The 27552-nt window shown below is 43.1% G+C and overlaps 1 protein-coding gene across 3 annotated transcripts in view; it reads right to left on the bottom strand.

Annotated features, from left to right (window-relative positions):
* AFAP1 (actin filament associated protein 1) overlaps positions 1 to 27552 on the bottom strand; it is a 142517-nt gene that overhangs the window by 69203 nt on the left and 45762 nt on the right. For all 3 annotated transcript variants that reach the window (XM_056555052.1, XM_056555053.1, XM_056555054.1), the window contains exon 2: positions 1436 to 1564. In XM_056555052.1, coding sequence (XP_056411027.1) covers positions 1436 to 1564 — 129 coding nt within the window. The remainder of the gene's footprint in view (positions 1 to 1435; positions 1565 to 27552) is intronic.

Below are 27552 nucleotides of genomic sequence, written 5' to 3'. Positions count from 1 at the left end.
ATGTCCATGCATGAACATTAGTAGTGGACCACAGAGCAATGAAAGAAGGCAGCCTGGTCTAAAGAATCCAAAGATTGGTGCTTGTGCATTAGGATACATTATGGGAAGACAAGGAGCAGAGGCCTGATGATGCTCTGGGTAATGGTCAGCTGAAAAACCTTAGGTCCTGGCATTAATTGGATATTACTGTGACACTTCTCACCTCTCAAAACATTGTGCAAACCAAGTCACCCCTTCATGGCAGTGTGATCCCCTAATGGCAGAGGGCTCATTTAACAAGATAATACTCCGACTAAACTTCAAAAACTATTCAGGAATGAGAAACATGACAAAGAGTACAAAATATTGATTTAGTCTCCAAATTCCCCAAATCTCATTCTGAATAAGCAGGTGTGGGATGTGCTGGAACAAGAAGTCTGATCCATGGAGGCTGCACTTCACAACTAACAGGACTTATAGGATTCATTGCTAGCATTTGGACACCTTCAGAGATATTATGGAGTCCAGGCCTTGAGGGTCAGATCTCAATAGGTGGAACAAGGGGGATCCCACAATATTAGTTTTAAATGTTATGGCTGATCCGTGTATATTTAGGCTGCTGCTTGGGGCAATGGATACGGCTACCTGGTGACCATAGCGTATCTCCATACTCTTGTGGAAATCCACTGTGGGCACCTCCTTAAACGGTGTGTTCCAAACATTGGGTGCTGGCTGCGGGGGTTCGTGACGTCATGGCCATGCCCCTCGTGATGTCACACCACGCCCCCTCAATGTAACTATATTGACTAACATATTACGTATATTGACATAGACCTTCATTGAAGGGGCGTGGTGACATCATGAGGGGCGTGGCCGTGACGTCACGACCCCCCCAGCCTGCACCCAGCATTCGGAACCAAAGAGTGCTTATTCACAAACACTGCAAGTACTTCTGGATTTGGTTAAAAGGAAGAGGAAGATGGCGGCAAGGTGTCAGCAACAGATCATGAATTACTAAGCAAATTATAAATTGGACTTTTGATTATATAATTTTTTTTGTCTACTGTTATATGTATATATTTATATTTACAGAGAGCCTTCCTCTTTATAGCCAGTCCGATAATCCATACTTGATAATCTTGATTATTCTTGAAAATCTGGCACCTACCAGATTAAGGGTTAGGGTTACTTTACTGTGTATCGCAGCGCCCTCTCCTTTCTCAGAAAACATTCTTTTTCATTTTCTCAGTAGATATTCGGCTGTTTCACAGTGTAATAATGATATTGTGTAATGGATGATGGATCATGTATCAGGCTGATAATACAAACTGTACAGAGATGTCAAAACATAAGTGAATCATTGTGACAATCTCATCCTCTGCCGGGCCTGAAGCATTAAGACGTGCTGGGTTAACCACAGAGACAGCTTGACTTGGACAGCAGTCGTCTTACTGACCTTTGGATGACTGTATCCTTTGCAAAATGTTGCTTATGACAGTCTTTTTCTCTTTAACTGTTGTCGTGAGATATTCGTGGTCCAGAAGTTGCAGAAACAATCGCAGCTCCACGATCAGCTCCTCCATGTCTAGGAGACAAAGAAAGAAAAATTATAAGATATTTCATCAAGAAACTAATACCATTTATCAATCTAAGTATGTATAAGAAAAAGGCGTCTAAGAGAGTCTCTTGCGTGAACAGAGTCGAGCAGTGCTGAGCTTGCAATACCAGACACAGCCAAACTTTTTATAAGGCGCCGTGTCTGAATAAATAACCATAGTCCCATCATTCTGAAAAGTTCTTTAGAAAGCAATGACCTAATACACAAAGATACATGCTGGTATCCACAAGGGCCAGTGTTATGGTATTTAGCTTTTTTGTTTTCCTTATAAATGGGTGCTGTCACTTTAAAAAAAGTTTTGGAAAGTTCAGACTGCGAACAATAGCTAGAACTAGCTGGGGGGAAGAGCACGCTAAACAGACAAACTTATAATGTAAGTCTATGGGATGGTCTCGGTCAGCAGCACTTATTTCCCTGCTTGTTCTAACAATTGGTCAGGGTCTGAACTATCAGACCCCGACAGATCAAAACTTTTGAAATGTCTCGGTGACAGGTACACCTTAAGCATGCTATACTGCTATACATGCTATCCTTTGGAAAGAATGGCTGAACATCTATTGCACAGAGGGTGGGTTGTCCTGATTTTCTTACAAGGAAAAGATGGATTAGGTTGCTGGGTCTCAGTGTGCCCAATCCTTTAGTTCTCAGATGAGATAATATGCTGCCTGGGGTTACTTCCTATTGAAAACACATGAACACTCGCTCAAGCTCAGAATGCATGCGCAAGAAAGGGTTGGAAGGACTGACTATCGGCTGATATCTATAGATGATGTATGAAACACCATTAGGCTAGGGTTGCATGTGGCATGTCAGTCGCACAACCAAAATATATGTATGATTTGTCTGTGACTTGACGGCAGGCGCGATTCCAACCTTACAGGAGATTCTGTAGACTGTGGACATCCAGTTGTTGAAAAACTTCAACTTCCAGCATTCTCTAAGCAGAAGAATCCCAGTGAAATCAACTGGAGGCTGCTGCAAGCGGAATTCGCTTCTCATAGAAATCCTGAGCGGAATCCGCTTCTCATAGAACACCGGAGCGGAATCCGCTTCTCATAGAACACCGGAGCGGAATTCGCTTCTCATAGAAATCCTGAGCAGAATCCGCTTCTCATAGAAATCCTGAGTGGAATCCGCTTCTCATAGAAATCCTGAGCGGAATCCGCTTCTCATAGAACACCTGAGCGGAATCCGCTTCTCATAGAACACCTGAGCAGAATCTGCTTCTCATAGAACACCTGAGCAGAATCCGCTTCTAATAGAAATCCTGAGCGGAATCCGCTCCTTAGTGTGAACAAGCCCTTATAAACAAGGAATGCTCAGAAGCATAGCCTATTAAGTAAAGTCTGAGAGCGAAGACGTAGCTAGCTTCTCCTCCTCCAATAGAAAGGAATACACTTGACAGCCCTGGATAGAATTTTGTGAGAAAAAAGTTGTGTTCAACGGTATACTTGGCGTTTGTCTATCCTGGGCTTATACAAGGGGATCTCTAGCCAAAAGCTGATCATGGGTGGTATTGTTACCAAGAACTCCCCCCCAATAATCTTCCCACGTCCCTCAGTTATTGACAAAGTAGCCGCAATGGAAACTCTAAATATATTGCCAAAAAAGCTAAATATTACAGGACATGACATCTCCTTTATACGTATTTCACCAGCTCGGGGTCTGAACGTCCCGTGCTGACATCTTTGAGCTCCTCCGTTTCGTAATTAGACAACCGCATCCAATTTTCCATATGTTACAGATGTAATAATGTTATCCAGGTGTCAGAAAATCACGCATGCAAATTACCCCGTCCATATGTTTTACATAAGGAGGATCAGCCAGTGCATTAATGGATTAGTAACTACACACGGTAAAATAAATACACAGCATGAACAAGAAACATTACTCTTTATGATGTCAGGATTGAACTCCACGGAAACTTAACCCCCACAATCCCAGAGACAGATCTAAGGCCTATTAGCAAAAATCTTCTGATATCAATGGAACCTATTAATTTGCAGTTGGCATGAATATACGCCACCTTAAAGCATCTTCATGGTAGAGAGAGGTGGCTATGCTTCAGGACCCCCCCCCCCCACCACCACCACCACCACCAGAAAAACACAGATATGTCTCTATAACTGGGGCAAAATGGGTGTCCTTCCAATCACGGTTCTCATTCATCATACAAGTGTGTCTCTTTGTCTGAAGGACCTAGCCCATGATTTTATTGGAAATTGTGTAATGCTTTACTTGTCCTGCAGGGGTGCTGCAGAGAAACTGAACACCCGCCATGCACTAAAGATAGGTTTTTATAAATCTTTAATAAATGAGTGATTTTATTGACAGCTGTTGACTAGAACATGTCTGCATTTTAATCATCCATAGATGATGGGCTACCCCGTGCTTCTCAGTGGTCGTGCTCTTTTCTACACAGTGGTAAAGAGATATCTATTTTGCAGCGAGTCATAAATCATCACAATCATTTCTCTCCACCGCTTTGATGTCCGATCTGAGCATTCTGCCTTGTCTGCTCCTCTGCGGAGATTAATAATGTGGTATGACCGATTTCCTCTATATCCTCTGTAGCCAAATCCCTTTACTGTACAGTAACACATCATTTAAGCTGACCTGCTAGATGTAATGCTGCGTGTCGGCCCTGATAAAAAAAAAAAACACCCGGACAAGGACGGCAGAGGCTTTACATGTTGCTCCAGATACGCTGACAAAAAAAGAAAAAAAAAAAGATTTATGTCACCAAGGAGATATCCCAGCAGCTGAAGGAGAATGCAAGGAGCAAGCTGTTACTTGGATGATGCTGGCTACTGCTAAAGAGAAGACAATACAATGGGGAGGGGGGGATGCATGATTCTGGTACACCAACTTTTGGCGCATTAAAGGGGTACTCCAGTGAAAAAAAATATATTTTTTAAATCACATGGTACCAGAAAGTTAAAAAGATTTGTAAATCTTAATCCTCCCAGTACTTATTAGCTGCTGTATGCTCCACAGGAAGTTATTTTCTTTTTAAATGTATTTTCTGTCTGACCACAGTGCTCTCTGCTGACACCTCTGTCCATGTCAAGAACTGTCCAGAGTAAAAGCAAATCCCCATAGTAAACCTATCCTGCTCTGGACAGAGGTATAAGCAGAGAGCACGGTTGTCAGAGAAAATAACTTCCTGTGGAGCATACAGCAGCTGATAAGTACTGGAAGAATTAAGATTTCTAAATAGAAGTAATTTACAAATCTGTTTAATGTTCTGGCACCAGTTGATTTATTAAAAAAAAAAAAAAAAAATTTCACCAGAGTACCCCTTTAAGATTTGCAAACTTTTAAAAGTCCGTGCACGCTACCAAAATTGTGCTCGGAATTATGCACAGCGTAATTCCACTTGCAGTAGCTTTTCATTGTTTTTAATGTTTTTAGCTTTTCATTATTTTAAATGTTTTTAGTGCTTATCTGTCCACACTAAGCAGAACTTTCAATGTGGTTCGAGATTACGCCGGAAGAATGAACATGCTCATTCTTTCTCTGGAATCCGCCCCAGAACTGCACAGCAACCAATGGGACGGCGCTTAATGCCAGTGTGGCCATTAAGTGGCAATTATTGCCAATTCTGAATTCTGTTGAGAACAATACTGAATGGAATTTCCGTAGTGTGCATGGGCCCTTACACAAGCACCAGACAGAGACCAAGTACTTCTGGCACTGCTTATCCTAAAGATAAACAAATGAAGAGTTAAGGAAAATGTATCCCCTATCCAAATCCTATCCTTCGGATAGTGTATAAGTGTCTGATAGCAGGGGGTGAGATGCTGGAACCTCTGCGATCTCCTGCCCGGCGCCCGGGTTCTCCCCATACACAGAGCTGCGTCAACACACCCCCTCTGTGTATCTCTATGGTAGAGCCAGAGATACACGAGTACAGCGATTGGGCTCTTCCATAGAGATGCTTGGAGGGCACGTGACAACCCACGTGCATGAGGAGAGCCAGAGCTCCGTGCAGGTCTGGGAGTCGGACCCCCAGAGATCAGACACTTATCCCCTATCCTTTCATTTTCCTAAACTGGACTACTCCCCCCCCCCCCTGAAGACAAGACAGTCTGGCATTCCCCAAAGAAATGTAGGAAATCTAAAAATGTATGATCGGGTTCACGATTAAAGCAAAAAAACAACAATCACAGTCTACTCATGGGCCCAGAGGAATAACATACAATCTCCATACAGATGGTGTCTGGCAGTAATCTAAGCCATGACCTGACTTCGCAAAAGTCAACCTGTCTCGCTGTGCTGAGCTGAGCCTTTCTTTCTTATCTATGGAAAATCATCCAAAGGGTCTTATCTGTTGTCTGCAGATACAGTGGCCATCAGTAATGATAGAGATGACTAATGGACCACAACAACAGAATTACAACCAAACCTCACACACCATAACATTAAGAGCAATTAAGAGACCATCTTCCATAACAACCCATGTGGTCCTTGTGTCTAAATCTTGTTCAAGGGTCACACAAGTGCAGTCCCCAAGAAATGCCCCACCTCTAAATTGGGATCAAAATGTACAGGGGTTCTTATAGCTAATTCCTTAAAGGGGTACTCCTTTGCTAGACATCTATCCCCTATCCAAAGGATAAGATGTCTGATTGTGGAGCTTGCATTGAGGGGGCGGGGCATTATGTCACAAGGGGGCGGAGCCTGTATCGCCTGTCATCAGTCACGGAGCCATTCTCGCTCCATGCAGCAACAGAGATCGCAGGAGTCCCCAGCGGCGGGACCCCCACAATCAGACATCTTATCCCCTATCCTTTCGATAGGGGATAAGATGTATAGCAACGGAGTACCCCTTTAAAGGGGGTGTCCAGAAATAGAAAAACAAAGCTAATTTTCTTCTAAAAACAGCTCCATCCCTGTCCTCAAGTTGTGTGTGGTATTGCAGCTCAAGTCCATTGAAAATAATGGAGTCAAGCTGTAATACCACACAAACTGAGCACAAGGGTGGCTGTTTTTGGAAGAAATTAGCTCTGGTCTTCTACTCCCGAACAACCCCTTTAAAAATGCAGCAAGATCTTCACTTCACGTCACTAAAGAAATTGTCCAGTTTATAAAAAAAATCCATATCATATACCCCATTAGGCAATTTTACGTCAATAGGTGAGAGTTCTACATTCATGGCCATCATCTCATGACCAGATTGGAGGGTGGTTACAAAGAGGGTCTCTCACTATGGGGGACCTGACCTGCATTACACAGACAACCCACTGATGTGAACTCGCACGGTGTAATGCTCCATTTCACCTATGGTGGCACTGGAGGGAATCTGAAAACTTACGACTAGGTTTCAGACAAAAGCTAAAAAGGTAAGCAAAAAGTAAGTCAGCTCGCCTGCGTCATCATCTCTTTGTTGGATCGCTGTGACCTGTTCAATATCCAAAACTGGTAAAAAATATCCAGCACCCCAATAGGATGAATAAGAAAAATAAAAACAAAACAACAAGAATAAACTTAATATCATGCAAATTATCAGGCATTTATCAGGATAAATTCCAATGTGTTTAAAGCGTGGTGCTCTTATTAATGATGTTTTTGATAATCTAGTCCAAATCTGGAAACAATGAGATAAATGCATTAGCAACACTACTGCCCTGATACATTGCTACAATGTTCCATTGCAAGAAAATGTTAAAGGGGTACTCTGGGTGGAAAACTTTTTTTTTTTTTTTTTTAATCAACTGGTGCCAGAAAGTTAAATAGATTTGTAAATGAGAATTCAGGTAGAATACAGACATGGTCGCACATCTACAATCTTGCACAATGATCTAATTGCTTCTCAGCATAATTTCAAAAACCAACAGGTTGTTAGTATATACGTTTTGATCAAAAAGTACAAAGCCCACTCGCCACGTCAAGGCCACCTATTTAGAGTGGGTCCCTAACGTCCCTAGCATAAAATGGTTTGGCACTGGTGGCGACCACCACCGCCGCGACACCAGTGCCCACAGGGGGAGCGACCCACTGGCAGAGCGGCCCCAATGTCACTGAAACCAGTCCATGGGTCGCACCTCCCCACAGACACGGCAGCAACAGACGCCGCACAGCACCACACCAGTGTGAACAGGATGTTACAGCACACTTACCATGCTCTCCCAGTCAAACTGGGAGGCTACTAGGAAAGAAATGGCCCATGTGTAGCTAACTACTACTTATATAGGGTTGGACTGAGGGGATGGGGACTCTAAATAGGTGGCCTTGACGTGGCGAGTGGGCTTTGCACTTTTTGATCAAAACGTATATACTAACAACCTGTTAGTTTTTGAAATTATGATGAGAAGCAATCAAATCATTATACAAGATTGTAGGTGTGTGACCATGCCTGTCTTCTACCTGAATTCAGATTTGTAAATGACTTCTATTAAAAAATCTTAATCCTTCTAGTACTTATTAGCTGCTGAATACTACAGAAGAAATGATTTTCTTTTTGGAACCCAGAGCTCTCTGCTAACATCATGACCACAGTGCTCTCTGCTGACATCTCGGTCCATTTTAGGAACTGTCCAGAGCAGCATATGTTTGCTATGGGGATTTTCTCCTACTCTGGACAGTTCTTAAAATGGACAGAGATGTCAGCAGCGAGCACTGTGATCATGATGTCAGCAGAGAGCTCTGTGTTCCAAAAAGAAAATAATTTCTTCTGTAGTAATTTCTTCTGTAGCTAATAAGTACTAGAAGGATTAAGATTTTTTTTAATAGAAGTAATTTACAAATCTGTTTAACTTTCTTGCACCAGTTGATTTAAAAAATAAATAAAAAATAAAGTTTTCTACCGGAGTACCTCTTCAACCTGGAGCAGTGTTTCCCAATCAGGGTGCTGCCATCTGTTGCAAAACTACAACTCCCAGCATGCCCGGACAGCCATTGGCTGTCCGGGCATGCTGGGAGTTGTAGTTTTTCAACAGATGGCAGCGCCTTGATTGGGAAACACTGACCCGGAGTCTAGACTGTGGGAAACAACCATCACAAATCCTTAATATTAGATGTGCGTCAGATTCCAAATGTCAAAAAGAAGGTCTCCATTCACTGACAGCAAACTGATATTGAAATGGTTCTGTGTCTTTAATACTAATGCTGTAAAAAAATCTGACTATATGACCTTACAATCTACAAGAGCATACATATTATTCTTCACCCCTGGTTCCCAGGCTGCAAAAAGAAATCCAAAAAAGCACATAACATTTTATATCCGCTTCCGGACAAAAAAAAAGGTGTAAAAAAACTCACACAATGAGGTAAGAAGATTAGTTTTTTCCCACGCACACAGGTGAGGGATAGCAACTCTTCCCTAATCTTAAAACAATTACATTAACGTGGTCTAAGGTGATACAAGGTGCTCAAGCCCAAGTGCAGTTGTGCACCTATGATGGAGTCGAGGACCTGCACCTATGGATCACAATACTTCCCTAATCTTACTATACTAACTACAAGTCTGATCACCATGTACAAAACTACATCTGTACATTTTAAATAGATAAAAAAATAAATATTAGCGCCTCTACTACACAAAAAACAGTCAGTATTGTCCTGGAGTAAAAAGACTCTTTTCTTAGCGATAACTTACCCGTGAAAGACAAGATGAATGTATCTGTTCTGGCGTACATAACCTGACGCGCCCCACACACACACACACACAAACACAAAAAAAAGGAAGTCCAAGCTCCGGATGATTTAAATCCCACCTTCACTTAATTCCAATCTTGCGGAACCTCCATAGGCTCAACAACTGCGCCTTATCAAGAAATGACCACTGGCGCCTTCAAGCAATAACTTACCCGTGAAAGACAAGATAAGTGTATCTGTTCTGGCATAACCTGGCACCCCCGCCCCCCCCCCCCCCCACAAAAAAAAAAGGTAGTCCACGCTCCGGATTATTTAAATCCCACCTTCACTTAATTCCAATCTTGCGGAACCTCCATAGGCTCAACAATTGCTCCTTATCGAGGAATGATCATTGGTGCCTTCAAGCAATAACTTACCCGTGAAAGACAAGATAAGTGTATCTGTTCTGGCGTAGCATGACCTGAGGCCCCCCCAACCCCCCAAAAAAGGTAGTCCAAGCTCCAGATGATTTAAATCCCACCTTCACTTAATTCGAATCCTGCGGAACCTTCATAGGCTCAACAAGGAATGACCATTGGAGTCTTCATCCTCCAGAGAGCCTGGCATCAAGTCTCATGCACTGACTAAAGTCAAATGTCCCGTGACAACTCCAGCAATATCCCCTAGTAAACTACACGGGGTCTGGACATGTGCTGAACACCAAGGTACAGTGGGAGCCGCACATGCCTGGGGCATACAGAGCATCCTCTGTATTAGGCTTCAAATGTCTGGTAGCAGATGGTAGCCAGCTATAGGGCCACTCCCAGGGGACATGTAGTCGATGTTCATTTCAGTCAATTACGGCACACATTCAGCCTTATGTACAAGTAGACGCCCTGCACAAGGAATGGCCTTTTTTTTTTTGCTTTTCGATTGTTTGGCTTTCTTGCACACAATGCCTCAGTTGTGAGAGAGTCTATGACAAGGAACAGGGCCGGTGGAGGTGCTATTTTTGTCATGTTTAGACATGGAAATGGCCACTGAATGAATAGGATGAAATGTGTATGGAGTGTGAAAAATTCTTAGCAGCTGAGAACATGTTAAACTTTTCCTGTTTTCTTTAGCTACAGCTAATTACATTAAGAAGCTATCGGTGCGGGGGAGGGCCGTGTGTCCTAATGTACGGCGACAAGTCTACGACTAAAGGACAAATATTTATATTTAACAGCAATTTAAGGTGGGGGCTAAACTAATCAGAGGGAAAAGAAAAGAGAAATTACAAATTGGCCTTCAACAATTACTATTTTTGCTTCAGGTCCATAGATAATCCGCAACAATTGGGTTGCTTGCGGATCTTGGTTTCTCCATAGAAATAAATGGCAAAAATCTGCAATAGATACACAAGGAATCCACAACATAAATGAACATCCTGCAGAGTGAAAAATCTGCTCTGCAGAAAAAGTTTCTGCATGAAATATTATTATCCTTGGTAGATTACATTCCAAACATCACATCTACTTTGCACCTACTATTTTGCTGTATTTATTTTCCATAAAGACGGTAAATCCACAGCAAATTCATCTAGCATGCATTAAAAAATAAAAAAATGAAATATTAATATAATTAAATAGCTTATGCTGCCCTGATCACACTACTATTTACAGTTTCTTAATACACCCTTCCTTTCACAACATATACCGCATATACTCGAGTATAAGCCGAGCTTTTTAGCATGATTTTTCGTGCTGAAAACACCCCCCCTCTCCGCCTGTCAATCCCTTCTCAGTGGTCTTCAACCTGCAGACCTCCAGATGTTGCAAAACTGCTGGGAGTTGTAGTTTTGAAACATCTGGAGGTCCGCAGGTTGAAGACCACTGCGGCCTTCCTCATCATCCAGCCCCTCCCCCTTTAGTTTTCTACTCACCTCCCCTGAGTGGGAAGGAAGGGTGAGCTGGTCCGGGCCATCTATGCTGCAGGGACAGTCCGGTGGGGAGGGTTAGTCATTCCGGGCTGTCCATCTTCACTGGGGGCCCTCTTCTCCGCTCCGGGCCCGGCCCTCGACTAGTGACGTAGCCTTGACGACGACGCACAGGTATGTTCATGCGCGTCCCTGTTTATCGTCGTCAAGGCAACGTCACTAGTCCGGGGCAGGCCCGAAGCGCGGAGAAGAGGGCCCCCCCGGTGAAAATGGAGCGCCCAGAACGACTAACCCTCCCCACCGGACGGTCCCTGCAACATAGATGGCCCTTCCTTCCCACCGAGGGGAGGTGAGTAGAAAACTAAAGGGGGGGGGGGTCTGGATGATGACGAGAGCCGCAGTGGTCTCCAACCTGTGGACCTCCAGATGTTTCAAAACTACAACTCCCAGCATGCTGGGCATGCTGGGAGTTGTAGTTTTGCAACATCTGGAAGTCCGCAGGTTGAAGACCACTGGATTGACAGGCGGTGATGATGAAGGGGGGGTGGGATGATGACAGGGGGATGATGACAGGCGGTGATGATGAAGGGGGGGATGACAGGGTGATGATGATGGGGGTGTTAATGACGGGGGTCTGGATGATGACATTGGTGGATGATTTATTTCCCACCCTAGGCTTAGTCGAGTCAAGAACTTTTCCTGGGTTTTTGGGGTGAAATTAGGGGCCTCGGCTTATATTCGGGTCAGCTTATACTCGAGTATATACGGTAAGAGTTTATAGTTCGTCTGAGAATTCAGCCAATAGATGGGCATAAACTTAAAGGGGTACTCCAGTGGAAAGATTTTTTTTTTAAATCAACTGGTGCCAGAAAGTTTAACAGATTTATAAATTACTTATATTTAAAAATCTTAATCCTTCCAGTACTTATTAGCTGCTGTATGTTCAACAGGAAGTTCTTTTCTTTTTGAATTTCCTTTCTGTCTGACTACAGTGCTCTCTGCTGACACCTCTGTCCATGTCAGGAACTGTCTAGAGCAAGAGAAAACCCCCATAGCAAACCTCTACTGCGCTGGACGATTCCTGACATGGACAGAGGTGTCAGCAGAGAGCACTGTGGTTAGAAGAAATTCAAAAAGAAAAAAACCTCCTCTGGAGCATACAGCAGCTGCTAAGTACTGGAAGGTATACGATTTTTAACTAGAAGTAATTTACAGATCTGTTTAACTCTCTGGCACCAGTTGATTTAAAAAATATATTTTTGCACTGGAGTAACCCTTTAATTTTAAAAAGGGGAGTGACATCAGGTGATAGGCAGGATTATACAGTCAGGGGGTGCAAGTGTTGCACATTGATTGGTGTGTATGCCTAATATAGACTCATTGGGGGACATGTATCAAAGATTTTACCCCTGTCTTGTGTGTATTTTTTTTCACAAAATTTTGCGCAAGCCCTTTTTTTGCGCACCTTTTGGTAGAGCATGTCCTCCAGATGTGGCCGAATCGGGGTACCTTGGAGCGACATCTATAGTACACATGGATTTATTAACTGCGTACTTTTCCTTTACACCAAAAATGTTGCCGCAAGAGCTGTTTTTATTGCGCAAATATAAGCCACCTTGGACTTAACGTAGCAAGATGCTCTAAATCATCGATTCTATTTTCCAAAGAGTAGATTGAGGAGATTACTATATTTATCCGTAAATTAATAAAGCTCATTGCACATAATTGCGCTTCTGCACATAATTTAGAATTCGGGAAAAGGGGTAAACTGCTTCTACCATACACAAATAATGATACATGCCCCCCATTGACTGTATAATCCTGATACACTTTTTTTTTTTTTTTTACTGTCCCTACCTGTTTCTGTCTTTAAAGAAAAAAAATGTCCCCTCATAAATCTGCCTTTTAGCACTTTTTTAGTGCTCATTTACAATGTAAGCTTCTGGCCGGAGGAAGTGGCGGTTCACCAGCAGGCGCAAGGACACTGAAGCATACAGTGAGCCTGCTTCCGCCCTCTCCTCTTCTATGCTGTTGGGAAGGCGCATAGACATTTCAGCCAATCACACTGGAGGCTGCACTGGGTCTCCTCCTCCCTGTTTATCATTGCACGTGCTACCCAGGGAGAAGGAGTATAAGGAGCAAGTGCAGTTCTGTGAGGAAAGTAAATCTGTGAGGAAAATAAAAAATGGTGGGTGTATTATAGTTTTCATAACTAAATGCCCTAGTATTCCTCTATATTAGTGATGTCCCGATACTGCTATTTCTAATCTGCAGGCGGGTTACCGCACCTCTGTGATACCTGTCAGCGGGACTCCCGCCAGCAGGTATCACGGAGGTGCGGTGACCCGCCTGAACTCTCCGCTCCCAAGCTATGCATTGCGCTCATCAGCTGAGCGCACATCATAGCCAGAACCCGCATTAACCCTTTAGACGCCATGATCAAATTTGATTGCAACGTCTAAAGGTGCATGCCGGTTAGCTCAGGGAATGCTGATCGGGATCACCGCAGTGTAATTGCTGTGTCCCGATCAGCTGTAAGGACGGACGGACGGAGATCCCTCATCCTGCTCCGTGCGTACGGACATCGCTCCTTTGCTGCTGCCGGTGATGTAAAGTATTTTCTAATATGTGAAACTGAGTAAGGACTGAGGGGGGTGGGGGCGGGATTATGCAAATTAGCCATGCGGCTGGCAGATAACTCGCTCTAGCCAGCTAACAGACAGGCTGTGAGCGAGCTGTGCTAGTAACCCTGTCCAGACGTCATTTCCTGGCATAGGACTTTTGTCCAGGTGGCTGACGTCCGAAGTATGTGCGCATGAGGGGGTAGAAAGGTGTTCTAGTAAAGAAGGGAGACCCCTAGTGGACGGGTGAGATGAAAAACTCATAAAACTTTATTTTTTTTTATGTGTTTCAATTAGACATATTGTTTTTTCACCATATAATTTTTATGAGAGTGCCCATTTAAATTAAGATCACACCCATCTGACTGAATCCCTAAATTGTCAAAGTATAAACCCTCATATCTTGGGAACAGGAGGGTGTATGAATAAACTGTAAAAAGGTCTATGATCAGGGCCCCCTAAGTTTTATTTATTGGGAGTGGCCACAGGTCCTCTTTAATTTAAAGGAGGCCACGCACTGGATTACCGTCAGACCGGACCGGGGCAGTCAACTATTTATTATGTGTGAGGATAGCCAGACTCAATGGAAGCTGTTAGGAGAAAGAAAGGAGTTGAATTATAACACTCTGGATCCTTTCTTTTGGGGGGGGGGGGGGGGTCTGGCAGCAGCTTGCACCCTTCTTTCCACTGACAATGCATGCATGTTTAGTAGATAGCTACCTAACGTATACGTCCACTTTAACATATGTGGAATTCTAGTGAGACATCTGCCTATGACCAATTGTGACTGCCTACTGGTCTAACTAAGGATCCTATAGCACACCAACATGCATTACAGCAGATACAATGCAAGACAGATACAATTAGAGTACAGATGTATTATCTTGCCATGGCTCAAGTAGCATGGTGGGGGGCAACATAGCCATATTATGAGCAAAGTTCTCATGATTAGAACTGTACATCCTTATATTTCTTTTCCCAAATATTTTGTTTTCACGTAAAATCTGTAAAACATGGCGTTTGCCCTGTGCTCTACTTTAAGCGTGGGTCTTAGCTGTCATCCTTAGTCAAGCGCAATCTGTGCCAATCCAAGCCTGACCATTTCTTGGAGTAGGCTCAGCTTTTCCCTTTGCCATGAGAACCTGGACCTGCCAGATGCATCTGAGGGATTCCAGGAAAATTTACAGCTGAATTATTGCAATGAGAAACCCCCTGGAAATCAAGGATGGAAAAAAGAGATTGTGCAATGGATGCATGGTGTGCAATGTCTTCTAATGGGATACAAGAGATCTGAGGAAGCATGGAGATCCACTATCCCATAGTAATAAGTATCTTCTTCACAAGAGAACCTGCTAAAGAACGGAATGTCTACCACTACTCTGCGGTGGCCCAGTACGGGAGCTGTTACCCCGTACCCTTACTGCCCTGTCAGGCAGCCTCCCTGCAGTGTCCCCTGGGCCCCCCTGCATCTGTTCTACTGTAATTGTATATTATCCCCTATGTTATGTATATAAGAATGTTGAATCTTTAAGAAAGGTTAACATCTGATCACCAGTTGTCATATGATTGTTACCCAGGAGGTATCAGTGACCAGGTGACTTAAAAGTGACCAATGGGACCCCAGAGTCTCCCCCATAAAAGCCATGGGAGGAGTCTCTTCTCTCTCTTAGTTCCTGAGTCTTTGCTGAGGTGCAGTCGAGTGTGTCTGGAGTCATAGGAGGCCTCAAGTCAAGTCTGCAGCCACAAGATACAAGTCTACAAGTAAGCTAAAGTCACAGCTTAGTCTGTCTCAAGTCAAGTCAGTCATTGTCATCTATTGTCAAGTCAACGTGGCCTGCACTCAATTGTCCAAAACCACTGCAAGCCCTAGCAAGCCCTTAAGGTCTCTGAAGTCACTGGTCCCCTCCGTGGGCCCGGCTACATTGTATAGACTGCAACATCTCCGTAAAGCTACTGTTGTCCGTTACTTGGTGTCAGAGTCATTATTGCCCCTGATCCTAGCCCAGGATCCAGCGGCCTGTCTTCTGGTGGTATTGAGGATAAACCACACTCTGGTGTCACGAATACAAGGGGTTAATGTCATCTGCCCCTAGGGTAATTCCACCTACCCTGCATCTCACACCCCATAACACAACTCCTTCTTTGTGTTTATATTCTTTAAGCCCATGGGCTGGTCACAATGACTATATCTAGGTCATGTACGAAGCTGGATGTAAACAAAAAACTAGAAACTTCCCACAGTCCTTCAAGGTACCATAGTTTTTTTTTTTACTGTCCCTACCTGTTTCTGTCTTTAAAGAAAAAAAATGTTCCCTCATAAATCTGCCTTTTAGCACTTTTTTAGTGCTCATTTACAATGTAAGCTTCTGGCCGGAGGAAGTGGCGGTTCACCAGCAGGCGCAAGGACACTGAAGCATACAGTGAGCCTGCTTCCGCCCTCTCCTCTTCTATGCTGTCGGGAAGGCGCATAGAAATTTCAGCCAATCATACTGGAGGCTGCACTGGGTCTTCTCCTCCCTGTTGATCATTGCACGTGCTACCCAGGGAGAAGGAGTATAAGGAGCAAGTGCAGTTCTGTGAGGAAAGTAAATCTGTGAGGAAAATAAAAAATGGTGGGTGTATTATAGTTTTCATAACTAAATGCCCTAGTGTTCCCCCTATATTAGTGATGTCCCGGTACTGCTATTTCTAATCTGCAGGCGGGTTACCGCACCTCTGTGATACCTGTCAGCGAGACTCCCGCCAACAGGTATCACGGAGGTGCGGTGACCCGCCTGAACTCTCCGCTCCCAAGCTATGCATTGCGCTCATCAGCTGAGCGCACATCATAGCCAGAACCCGCATTAACCCTTTAGACGCCATGATCAAATTTGATTAAATACGGCAATTCTTATAATAAGTGGCTTCAAGGAAGGCCATCTCCTGGTAAAAAGGAATGGATAACCATATTCATTTTATGGCTTACATAGCTTAGTATTATTAGGTTCATATGTTTACAGGTGTGCTGTACAAAAAGTCAATGGTGATGTCACAACAAGGATAATGTACACAGCATCAGCAGTATTTCATACCTGATGATGTCACTGGTCATCAACCAATCATACGGCAATGATAGTTTAGCGACATCACAATATTTGTAAACATTTTTTACTGATATGTAGGCAACTTAAATAGGCTCCATGTAAAAGATACCATGAAAAGAAGTCTCCAACTCATAAGATTTCTTCAGGTGCTTCTGTGGAAGACTGGATAGAAGTGACTAAATGGCCTAAAATCTCTTCATAAGCTTTGGCTAAAGTAGAGCGAGTTTATGCAGATGACTTTTCTTTGCTCAAACAAATGACCTAGGCCAGGTGCATGCCCCTGTGACTTTCCGCGTCTGCAAAATCTACAACTGAGTGGAGACTCACAACAGTCACACTCTAGAAGTGAATGGGGACCAAGCACACGGGTAACTAGGCATAAAACTTTCCCTATTCATTTCTACTGAAGTAGAACTGTTCACATCAACAATATTGTGTGGTCCATTTCCTTCTGTCATTTTTGCAAAAATGACACAAAAAGTCCCCTTAACAGCCCTATTACAATGGTAAGCTAATGGCTGGAAGGAAAACCTAATGTTGCACTAAACAACTGTAGGTTTGGCAGACTTTTTGTATATGGGCACCTTAACCTAAAGCTATTAATACATAAAAAAAAAATATATAATGTAATGTAATTAAAAAAAACACTTTATTTGTGTATATATATATATATATATATATATATATATATATATATATATAAATTATATATATATATATACATATATAAAATATAATACATATACATATATATATATATATATATATATATATATATATATATATATATATAGTGAGACAGTGATAGGAATGATCATCAAAGATATTTTTCCCCAAAGGTACCTGACGTATGTTCTACTTGGTTTAAGGAAGTGTATATCTTATCGAAGGAGAGCTGAGAGATATATGAAAATCCAGAAAGAATTAAAATCCCTTGTGAGACTTTACCTGTAGAGGACTTTGGTAAGTGACATTATCGGGCCTGGATCTTTATGAGACGAAAGGTGGGTAGGGGGCCTTTCATTTTCTTGCCAGGTCAGACTAGTCCAGATCAGCACAGGTGCTGGAGACAGTTTGTCATGTAGCTATTCTCCCACAAAATATTATTGTGACCAGAAAATGATTCCTATCGATGCCTAAATTGTACCAAGTGGAACCGCTTTAGTTTGTCTGTGGTTGAAATAATTTGTGTGCTCTTTTAAAAACAGGGACTCAAATACAATATGTACAGCGCTCAGAAATATGCAGGTGCTTTATATATTATGTAAATATAATACATACATGTATATAGTAAACCTGGCACATAGCTGCTCCATCATGAAGCAGACAGGTGTATACTATAGATAAATAATGCATAGTGAATAGTATATAACAAATCTACCTAAAATGAACAATAGAAACTGCTGGGTAACGTCTCTGGTGTCCTAATGTAAACCCGACTTTGCTATATAAACTATATATGACGCACAGTATACACTCTGCCCTGAATGTATAGATATAGTGAGCACAGATCCCCACTTCGTGTCACTAAAGATGCCAAGATTGTTCCGACCACAAGAATGTTCCATAGTCTTTATGATTTAGCACTTACTGTAAATACCAAGAGTCTCAAGGAGTGGCACGTGTTATACCACCGGGGGTAGTCGAAAAATGAACGCTGGGTGTGACTGGCAGTAAAACCAAACTGAAGCCAATGTAATAAATGCAAGTAAATTTCACCCAATAACTTTAAATTACATTTTTAGATATTTTTTTTTTTAACAACCAGGTCCGGCTTTATGCTGGGTTGTGTGCTGGCCCCCTCCTCCCTCTTATGGGGTATGCCTAAATAATAGTGGCTACATTGGCCAAATATTAAGCATGGTTGCTAAGTAACAAACTATACAGTGTCGCTGCTACAAAAACTAAATTCTGTAGAGCCTTCATAATGTAACAACCACCAAATAGTGCTAAAATAATACTACTATACAGTGATACAATAGTCCCGGCTTGACGAATCCTGGGCAGAGAAGTGCTAGTCCCATCTTCACTTACTGGACTTTGTCCTAGCCTGTGCTTCAGCTAGGACAAAGATGATACTGCAACTCGACAGGATTATATTCTGGATGGTATGGGGACCCCTAGTGGTCTTTTTTTTTTTATAAGCCATGATTCTATAATAAAGGATTTTTATGGAGTATATTAGAAAGGGTAAAGGGGTATGCCATGAAAAAAAAAAAAATGTTTTCTCCATATGAACTGGCTCCAGAAAGTTACACAAATTTGTAAATTACTTCTATTAAAAATTTTTTAATCCTACAAGTACTTACCAGCTGCTGAAGATGAGTGGTTCTTTCTTGTCTGACCACAGTGCTCTCTGCTGACACCTCTGTATGTCTCAGGAACTGTCCAGAGCAGGATAGGTTTGCTATGGGGATTTGCTGCTACTGTGGACAGTACCTGAGACAGACACAGGTGTCAGAAGAAAGCACTGTTGTCAGACAGAAAAGAAAACCTCAACTTCAGCAGCTGATAAGTACTGGTAGGATTTAGATATTTTTTAATAGAAGTAATATATAAATATGTTTAAATGGGTATTCCAGGAAAAATTTTTATTTATTTTTTTATATCAACTGGCTCCACAAAGTTAAACAGATTTGTAAATTACTTCTATAAAAAAAATCTTTATCCTTCCAATAATTATCAGCTGCTGAAGTTGAGTTGTTCTTTTCTGTCTGGTAACAGTGCTCTCTACTGACCTCTCTGCTTGTCTCGGGAACTGCACAGAGTGGAAGAGGTTTGCTATGGGGATTTGCTTCTACTCTAGACAGTTCCCGAGACCGGTGTCGTCAAAGAGCACTTAGACAGAATAGAACACCTCAACTTCAGCAGCTGATAAGTACTGGTAGGATTAAGATTTTTTAATAGAAGTCATTTACAAATCTGTTTAAACTTTCTGGAGTCAGTTGATACGGAAAAAAAATATTTTTTTCATGGAATACCCCATTAATGTTTTGCCGAGATGTACAACATTTAAAACATTTTTGTCCATTTAAATATAATTTATATAAGCATTTAGATTAGCGTTTCCCAACCACTGTGCCACCAGCTGTTGCAAAACTACAACTCCCAGCATGCCCGGACAGCCGAAGGCTGTCCGGGCATGCTGGGAATTGTAGTTTTGCAACAGCTGGGGGCACACTGGTTGGAAAAAAATTGGTTTAGACACACAATTAACCATAACCATAATTTCTCACCATCCAAAAAGTTGAGATTTGCAGTTCCAGAGTACAGGCGAGCTGGAGACCATCTTGTTTGACCACCTATTCTAGCAATACCCTCACCTATAATAATCTGAACACAGACCTTTAGAGATCTGAGGCGGACCTTGCTATAAAAGGTGCGCGGTCAGCCATATTACGACAGTCTAAGAACTGGCATCCACACATACCCTTACTTCGCATTTTAAGATTTAAAAAAAAAAAAATAGCAACTTGGCCGATCTGGTATTTTGAGAAAAAAAAAATCCTAATTGTTTCCTGATTCGGAGGAGAATAAAAAAAGATGCAGCTTTGGCCCCCGAACTGCACCGTGTATCACAATAATCTGCGGCTTAACGAAAACAGATGCTGAATTAGCTTCTGCATCCAAGAGCCACCCTATTCACTCTGAAGGGGCGAGCAGATGGTGAGGAGGGGAAGGCCGTCTCGGTGCCAGGCCATTGATATCTTCTAACCTTTGTCAAATAAATCTGGATGTGTGATGGCTGAGTCAGTGGGAGGCTGATTTTACGAGGGGCTGCAGCCAGCTGGGGACCCCCAGAAGCTTTAGACTTTTATCTTTTTAATTGAACCATAGGAAAAAAAAATAGACGACTTGGATAAATACTGTAAGCTGACAATGGCGCAGTAGATGCGATGGAGAGGGGGGGCAAAATTATCAAATTTTCTAAGGTTTTCAGATGTCTCTCCCTCAATTCTCATTTAAATACTATTAATTACATCTGATGCTTGAACCTAGGACAGGCGTAGTATGAGAACATTTAACCCCTTCTGGGCAGAGCGATTTTCATTTTTTTCCAAACTACCTTCTAAGATCAGTAATTATTATTATTTTACTTTTTCTCTCTTTTTTTTCTTTTCTTCTTTTTTTCCTTTTCCTTTTGGACACCCATGGCATCGGACTGCCAGGGCAGGGGGGCTGGGATGTATCTTTAATTTATCATGATATTGAAATTCTATATTTTTGCTCGATTATATATATAATTGAAACTCTGTAAAATTTGCTTACGTGCAAAAAAAAAATAAAAATAAAAATAAATAAATAAAAAAGATCAGTAATTTGTAATTATTTTTTTTTCTACCGACAGTCATTTGGGGCCTTACTTATTGCTGGACAATTTATATAATTCAATGAAACCCTCCACCTCACCATATAATGTATTGTCAACTAAAGAAAAAATTAAGTAAAAAAAAAAAAAAAAACAAACAGAGCCCCCCCCCCCCCAAAAAAAAATAAAAAAAATAAATAAATAAATAAAATAAATAATGTTCCCCAGTGTGTAGGGCTTCCTTTTTTTTTTACTGACCTTTATTTTGTAAGTCAGTACAATTTAATAACAATATATTTTGTTTTATTATGTTTTACAATTTTTTCTATTTTACTACATGGTTCATTCACACATGGAACCATTTATTGCTCATAGACAAAATAAAATAAAAATTCACAAGGATTTAGAATTTTAGTCTATGTGCGCACACTGTTTTTGGTCCGTATTGGGATCCCTCAAAAAAAAAAAAAAAAAAAAAAGGCTGTTTTTGTTAAAAAAAAAAAAAAAAATTATAAAAATAATTAACATTTCAGCATTTTTTTTCCTCTCCATTTTTAAACAGGTATTTAGCGTTTTTCATCCTTTTCTTGAATTAATTTTTGGGATGGAAACAAAGCAAAAGTGTATTAAAAAAAATCCTGTATTTTGCTGCAGATTTCTGCCACTGATTTTTCTACCCATGGGGCTGGGGCAGATTTTCTGCAAAGAACTTCTCCCCATTCAAACTTGCAGCAGGAAACACTCCATAAAATAAAATCCATCTGTGTGAACGAGCCTTTATAGAACGTGCCCACGTGCCTAGTTTGCTGCAGATTTTCCTACCTATTGACTTCAATGGGGAGCAAAATCGTCAGCAAAATATACATGTGTGAACGTACCCCTGGCGTGATGGCGTAGAGAAACGTCCGGCCACACAGCGTCTCTGGGAAGTGTAGTCCGAGCCGCAAGAACTGACTGAGGATCTGGGAGGGGACTACAACTCCTGGTGGGCATGTGACTTCCGTGCGGGCGCGGGAAACTCGAGCAGAACTGCAGAGACACGGAGGAGAGTTACCGGGTGGCCTGACCGAGACCCCGGCTACCATGGTGAGGACCCCCCTCGAAATACCGTTAAATGCTGTGAATCCGCCATAGTTTAGAATAATACAGTGATATACATTTTTGGTCATACCGCCCGGCACTACTAAAAAGCCTTGGAAAACAATATTTTTTTAGCTCACCGAGCAGTAAAATGTGAAGATGTGAAGGTACCCTGCCTGGATGATGTCATATTCCTTGACTCTCTGTAACTTTGGAGGGGGGTTACCGCTGACGGCACACGTGGGAATTTAGCATTTCAGGTCATTACATCAGTCTGCGGCACGTTCAGCGGTGAGATCATTGTTTCCCCGACAGCTGATCTGATCTCAGATTTTTGCAGCCTTCAGCATCTGGCAGAGGATATATCCTGCAATCTGGGCCAGACCGGTCTATAGGACTATATAAGCAGGAAGTGGTCACAGCCTATACCAGTGGTCCCAAAACTGTGGACCTCCAGCTGTTGCACAACTGCCATGCAACAGCTGGAGGTCCACACTTTGGAGACCACTGGACTACACCATTCTCTAACCATCAGGTTAACAAATAAAATCAGACTAGCTGCATTTAGAAGTTCTTACACTTTTTGAGTCATGATCATTAGTGTCCCCCTCATATGCCACACTCATTAATTGTTTTTGAGAAAAACAAACTGTTTTACTTACCTCCACCTCCGTTTCCATGCCTATCCCCCGCTCTGCCTCCAGTTGGTGATCTGGTGTTACATGAACTGAAGATGTCACATGACTGTTCCAGACAGTCAGCAGCCTCAGCGGTCATGCTCCATACTCCTGAGAACTAAGCGTGACTGCCGAGGTCACTAATTGCCTGTTGTGTTCACCTAATGTACACTGCAGCAACAACCGGAAGTAGAATGGGGGATCAGCACGCAAACGAAGGAGGAGGTAAGTATAAAACAGCTTTTGGCTTTTTTTTTTTTTTTTTTCTAAAGATGGATAACCCTTATAAGAAAAGGCTGAAAAAAACAGACACCATAGCAAAATTCTTAGTCCCCATGGTAACCTGGCACCTGGGATTTGTCAAGCCCTGATCTTAGCTACTTTGCTATTTATGAATAAAGCAAACCTGTTTGATAAATAAGGGGGAAGTACACGTGACATACACAAAGGAAAATGGGAGTAAAAAGAACTTGATTTACACAATAATAAATCCCTCCCATATGCATTTGAAGCGCAACTGCCACCAATTTTTTATTCCCCAAACTAGGGATCGACCGATATTGATTTTTTAGAGCCGATACCGATAACCTGTGAACTTTCAGGCCGTTAGCCGATAATTTATACCGATATTCCATGCATTATATGGGCACATGACAGAGGGGGGCCGTCATGTGCCCCACACATATAATGCCCCCCTGTCATGTGCTCCTCATCTATAATATATATAGTGTAGTATGAGGTATATGACGTATATTAGGAGCAGTATGACGTCATGTCCCTTCACCTCACCTCTCCTGCCGGTGTGTCTCTCAGCTCCGTGCTCCTGCTTCCTGTATCTCATGATACGCAGCGAGCCCGCGGATTGGCTGTCGCGCCCCTCACATGTTGCTGTACAGTCAGGACGGGACGCGGTTCAGAGGTAAATGTTATCGGCTCGCCTCTCGGGCCCCAGGGTGTACGGGATCACAGAATGTACGGAGTCACAAGGTGTACGGGGCCACAGGCTTCGACTCCACCGCCTGATCCGGATGTAATAAGATGGCCGCTCTTTGTTTGGGTTTAGGCTCTGTCCTCCAATAAGCTGCAAGCATCGAGCCCTGACCCCGCCCACACCGTGACCGGAGCCAAAGGAGGCGAGTGTGGCCCCTACAGGAAGTGATTGTTACGGGGCCCCCTGGGATCAATCTGTTATCCTTTGCCGTGTGGAGCAGAGAGACTTCAAGACAGATTGGGGGCGCACGTGCTGGACACATTATCGGCATTATCGGCAAGGTTAGATGCCGATACTGATAACTTACAAAATCGTGAATATCGGCTGATAATATCGGCCAATCCGATAATCGGTCGATCCCTACCCAAAACTACTACCATCACAGTACTGTTGATAAACTAAATGCAGCCATACCTTTGGCTGCGCATTTCCATGATTTGTTAGCTGGAAAATAGTTTTCTTTGCCGGTCAGAAACAGTCGAATAGGCGTGGCTGGGGGTTCACATTGCCCCGAGGCCACCACGCCTAGCCTCTCTATATCAGCACTGGGACAGCTCTGTGATATACAGAGGTCCTCATGAGCGCATGCGCCCTGATTGTGCGTGCGGCACCGGTGCCTAGTGAAGTTGAGCAGATGGATATATCATTTTATGGGAAAAGATTCAGCATAATTTGTAATCTTTTTATCTCAAGATTTTCTCAATCTGGCTTTAGGGGTCAAGTGGGTGGTCCTAAAAAGTGACTGACCGTAATTTGTGTATGCACACCTAGTAAAAAACCCCAAAAAAAGTTATACTGAATCTTTTCCTGTATATCAATCTGCTCATCTCTTTCTGCTCTTTAATGTAATGGTGGGAGATTGCACAGTATTTTCATGGCGACAGGATCACTTTAAGGATATGTTCAGACATAATGGAATTACTGTGAATTTTTCATGTGGATTTGCACACAGAAAATGTGCAGCAGATTATGGTTCAACTCAAAGAATAGGACTGTGCCGCAGTACAGGAAACAGCCATGCCCGGCACTGAACACAATGCAGGGGGTATGGCACTCATTTGGATGCTAATCGGATGGGATCTCTAGGAATGAAAATAAAAACTTATGGCTCATCCTGAAGGAATTTCCATGTTGGAATGTAACTGGCCCCAATAATAAATGACATGAAGGAGTTGTTATTTATGTATTTCCTTAATGCATTCTTCAAAGTGGCTCCAAGTAATTGACTTCCGTGTACATTCAGGAAGGGCTTTGACTTTAACTAATGTCATCTCTTACTCCCATCACATCAGTCAATATGAATTCTGCACAGGATATCTACACACATGCACAGAAAGACAATACATTATATTAAAAGCCTGTGTATTCATGCGAGGGTCATTTACCGTATATACTCGAGTATAAGCCGACCCGAATATAAGCCGCGGCCCCTAATTTCACCCCAAAAACCCAGGAAAAGTTATTGACTCGACTATAAGCCTAGGGTAGGAAATTCATCACCCCCCCCCCATGTCATCATCCAGACCCCCGTCATTTTCACCCCGTCATCATCCCCCGTCCTCATCCAGACCCCCGTCATCATCCAGACCCCCGTCATCATCCAGACCCCCGTCATCATCACCCTGTCATCATTCCACCCCCTTCATCACCACCGCCTGTCAATCCCTTCATCAGTGGTCTTCAACCTGCGGACCTCCAGATGTTGCGAAACTACAACTCCCAGCATGCACGGACAGCCATCGGCTGTCCGGGCATGCTGGGGGTTGTAGTTTTAAAACATCTGGAGGTCCGCAGGTTGAAGACTACTGCGGCCTTCGTCATCATCCAGACCCCCCTTTAAGTTTTCTACTCCCCTCCCCTCGGTGGGAAGGAAGGGTGAGCTGGTCCGGGCCATCTATGCTGCAGGGACCGTCCGGTGGGGCGGGTTAGTTGTTCCAGGCTGTCCATCTTCACCGGGAGGCCCTCTTCTCCGGGCCGCCCCGGACAAGTGACGTTGCCTTGACGACGACGCACAGGGACGTTCATGCGCAGATACCTCTGCTGCGCACGCACATCCCTGTGTGTCATCGTCAAGGCAATGTCACTATGCCAGGGCAGGCCCGGAGCGGAGAAGAAGGCCTCCCGGTGAAGATGGACAGCCTGGAACGACTAACCCTCCCCACCGGACGGTCCCTGCAGCATAGATGGCCCGGACCAGCTCACCCTTCCTTCCCACCGAGGGGAGGGGAGTAGAAAACTTAAAGGGGGGGGGGGGTCTGGACGATGACGAAGGCCGCAGTGGTCTTCAACCTGCGGACCTCCAGATCTTTCAAAACTACAACTCCCAGCATGCCCGGACAGCCGATGGCTGTCCGGGCATGCTGGGAGTTGTAGTTTTGCAACATCTGGAGGTCCGCAGGTTGAAGACCACTGAAGAAGGGATTGACAGGCAGAGAGTTCACTCGAGTATAAGCCGAGGGGGGGGGGGGAGTTTTCAGCACGAAAAATCGTGCTGAAAAACTCGGCTTCTACTCGAGTATATACGGTAATGTACTTTTTTTTACAGTTTATTTGTATATTAAAAAGTGTTTTAAGACATTGCATAATTTAGCTTGTAAAGGTAGGTCAGAGCTGTGTTCATAATTTTTCTGGTAGCTATTGTTAACAGTCGAAAAGGCTTAAGGGGTACTCCTGCGGGTAAAATTTTTTAAATCAACTGGTGCCAGAAAGTTATACAAATCTGTAAATTACTTCTACCAAAAAATCTTAATCCTTTGAGTACTTATCATTTGTTGTATGCTCCAGAGGAAGTTGTGCAGTTCTTTCCAGTCTGACCACAGTGCTCTTTGCTGACACCTCTGTCCATGTTAAGAACTGTTCAGAGCAGGAGAGGTTTGCTATGGGGATTTGCTCTGCTCTGGACAGTTTCTAATGTGGACAGAGGTGGCAGCAGAGAGCACTGTGGTCAGACTGGAAAGAACTCAGGTTGGGGTCATGCTTTACATTGGTCATTAATCATCCAATGGAATCCAAGAGAAAACAGCAGTCTGTTCATCGGTTTAGAATACCTCAATATAACGGTGCCATATAAAGTCCCCATATGGCAGCACACATAGTGCCTACAGCTCCTTAAAAGAGATCTGCAGTGTTAGACACTTATCCCCTAGGATATAAGTGTCTGATCACGGGGGGTCCGATCTGCTGTACAGGACCCCGTGGCCCTCCCGTGCAGTAGGCATGTTGGCCGCAGCATGACGCTGCGGCCAACACCGCCCCCTCCATGTATCTCTATGGGAGAGGCAAAGATGCAGCTGGGAGAGCAGCATGAAGGGGGCGCAGAGCTGTGGCAATGCCAGGTCCCAGTACAGGAGATCATGGGTGGGTCCCAGCAGTCGCACCCCCCCACCGCCATCAGATACTTATCTCCTATCCTGCGGATGGGGGATAATTGTCTAACACTGCAGTACTCCTTTAAAGGCATTTATATGGGTCACAATTGTAGCAGGGGTCAGATAAAGTACTATGTGGCTCCTCGTTATTCTTGACAAGTATAAATATGTGAATTAAACTACTGGAATACATTAGCATGGCCTCAGCCGGGAAGATCTCTTCATTTAAAAAAGCAATATGACACATATTTTGATGGAGTATTATGGCTTGTATGAACAAGTCACATGTGCCGAGTTAAGCACTTGAAGGGATAACTTCTCATGTGCCGT

This window comes from Hyla sarda, chromosome 1 (genome assembly GCF_029499605.1).
Source record: "Hyla sarda isolate aHylSar1 chromosome 1, aHylSar1.hap1, whole genome shotgun sequence".
Lineage (NCBI taxonomy): Eukaryota > Metazoa > Chordata > Amphibia > Anura > Hylidae > Hyla > Hyla sarda.
Note: the sequence above shows the minus strand (reverse complement) of the source record. Positions and strands in the feature narration are given on the sequence as shown.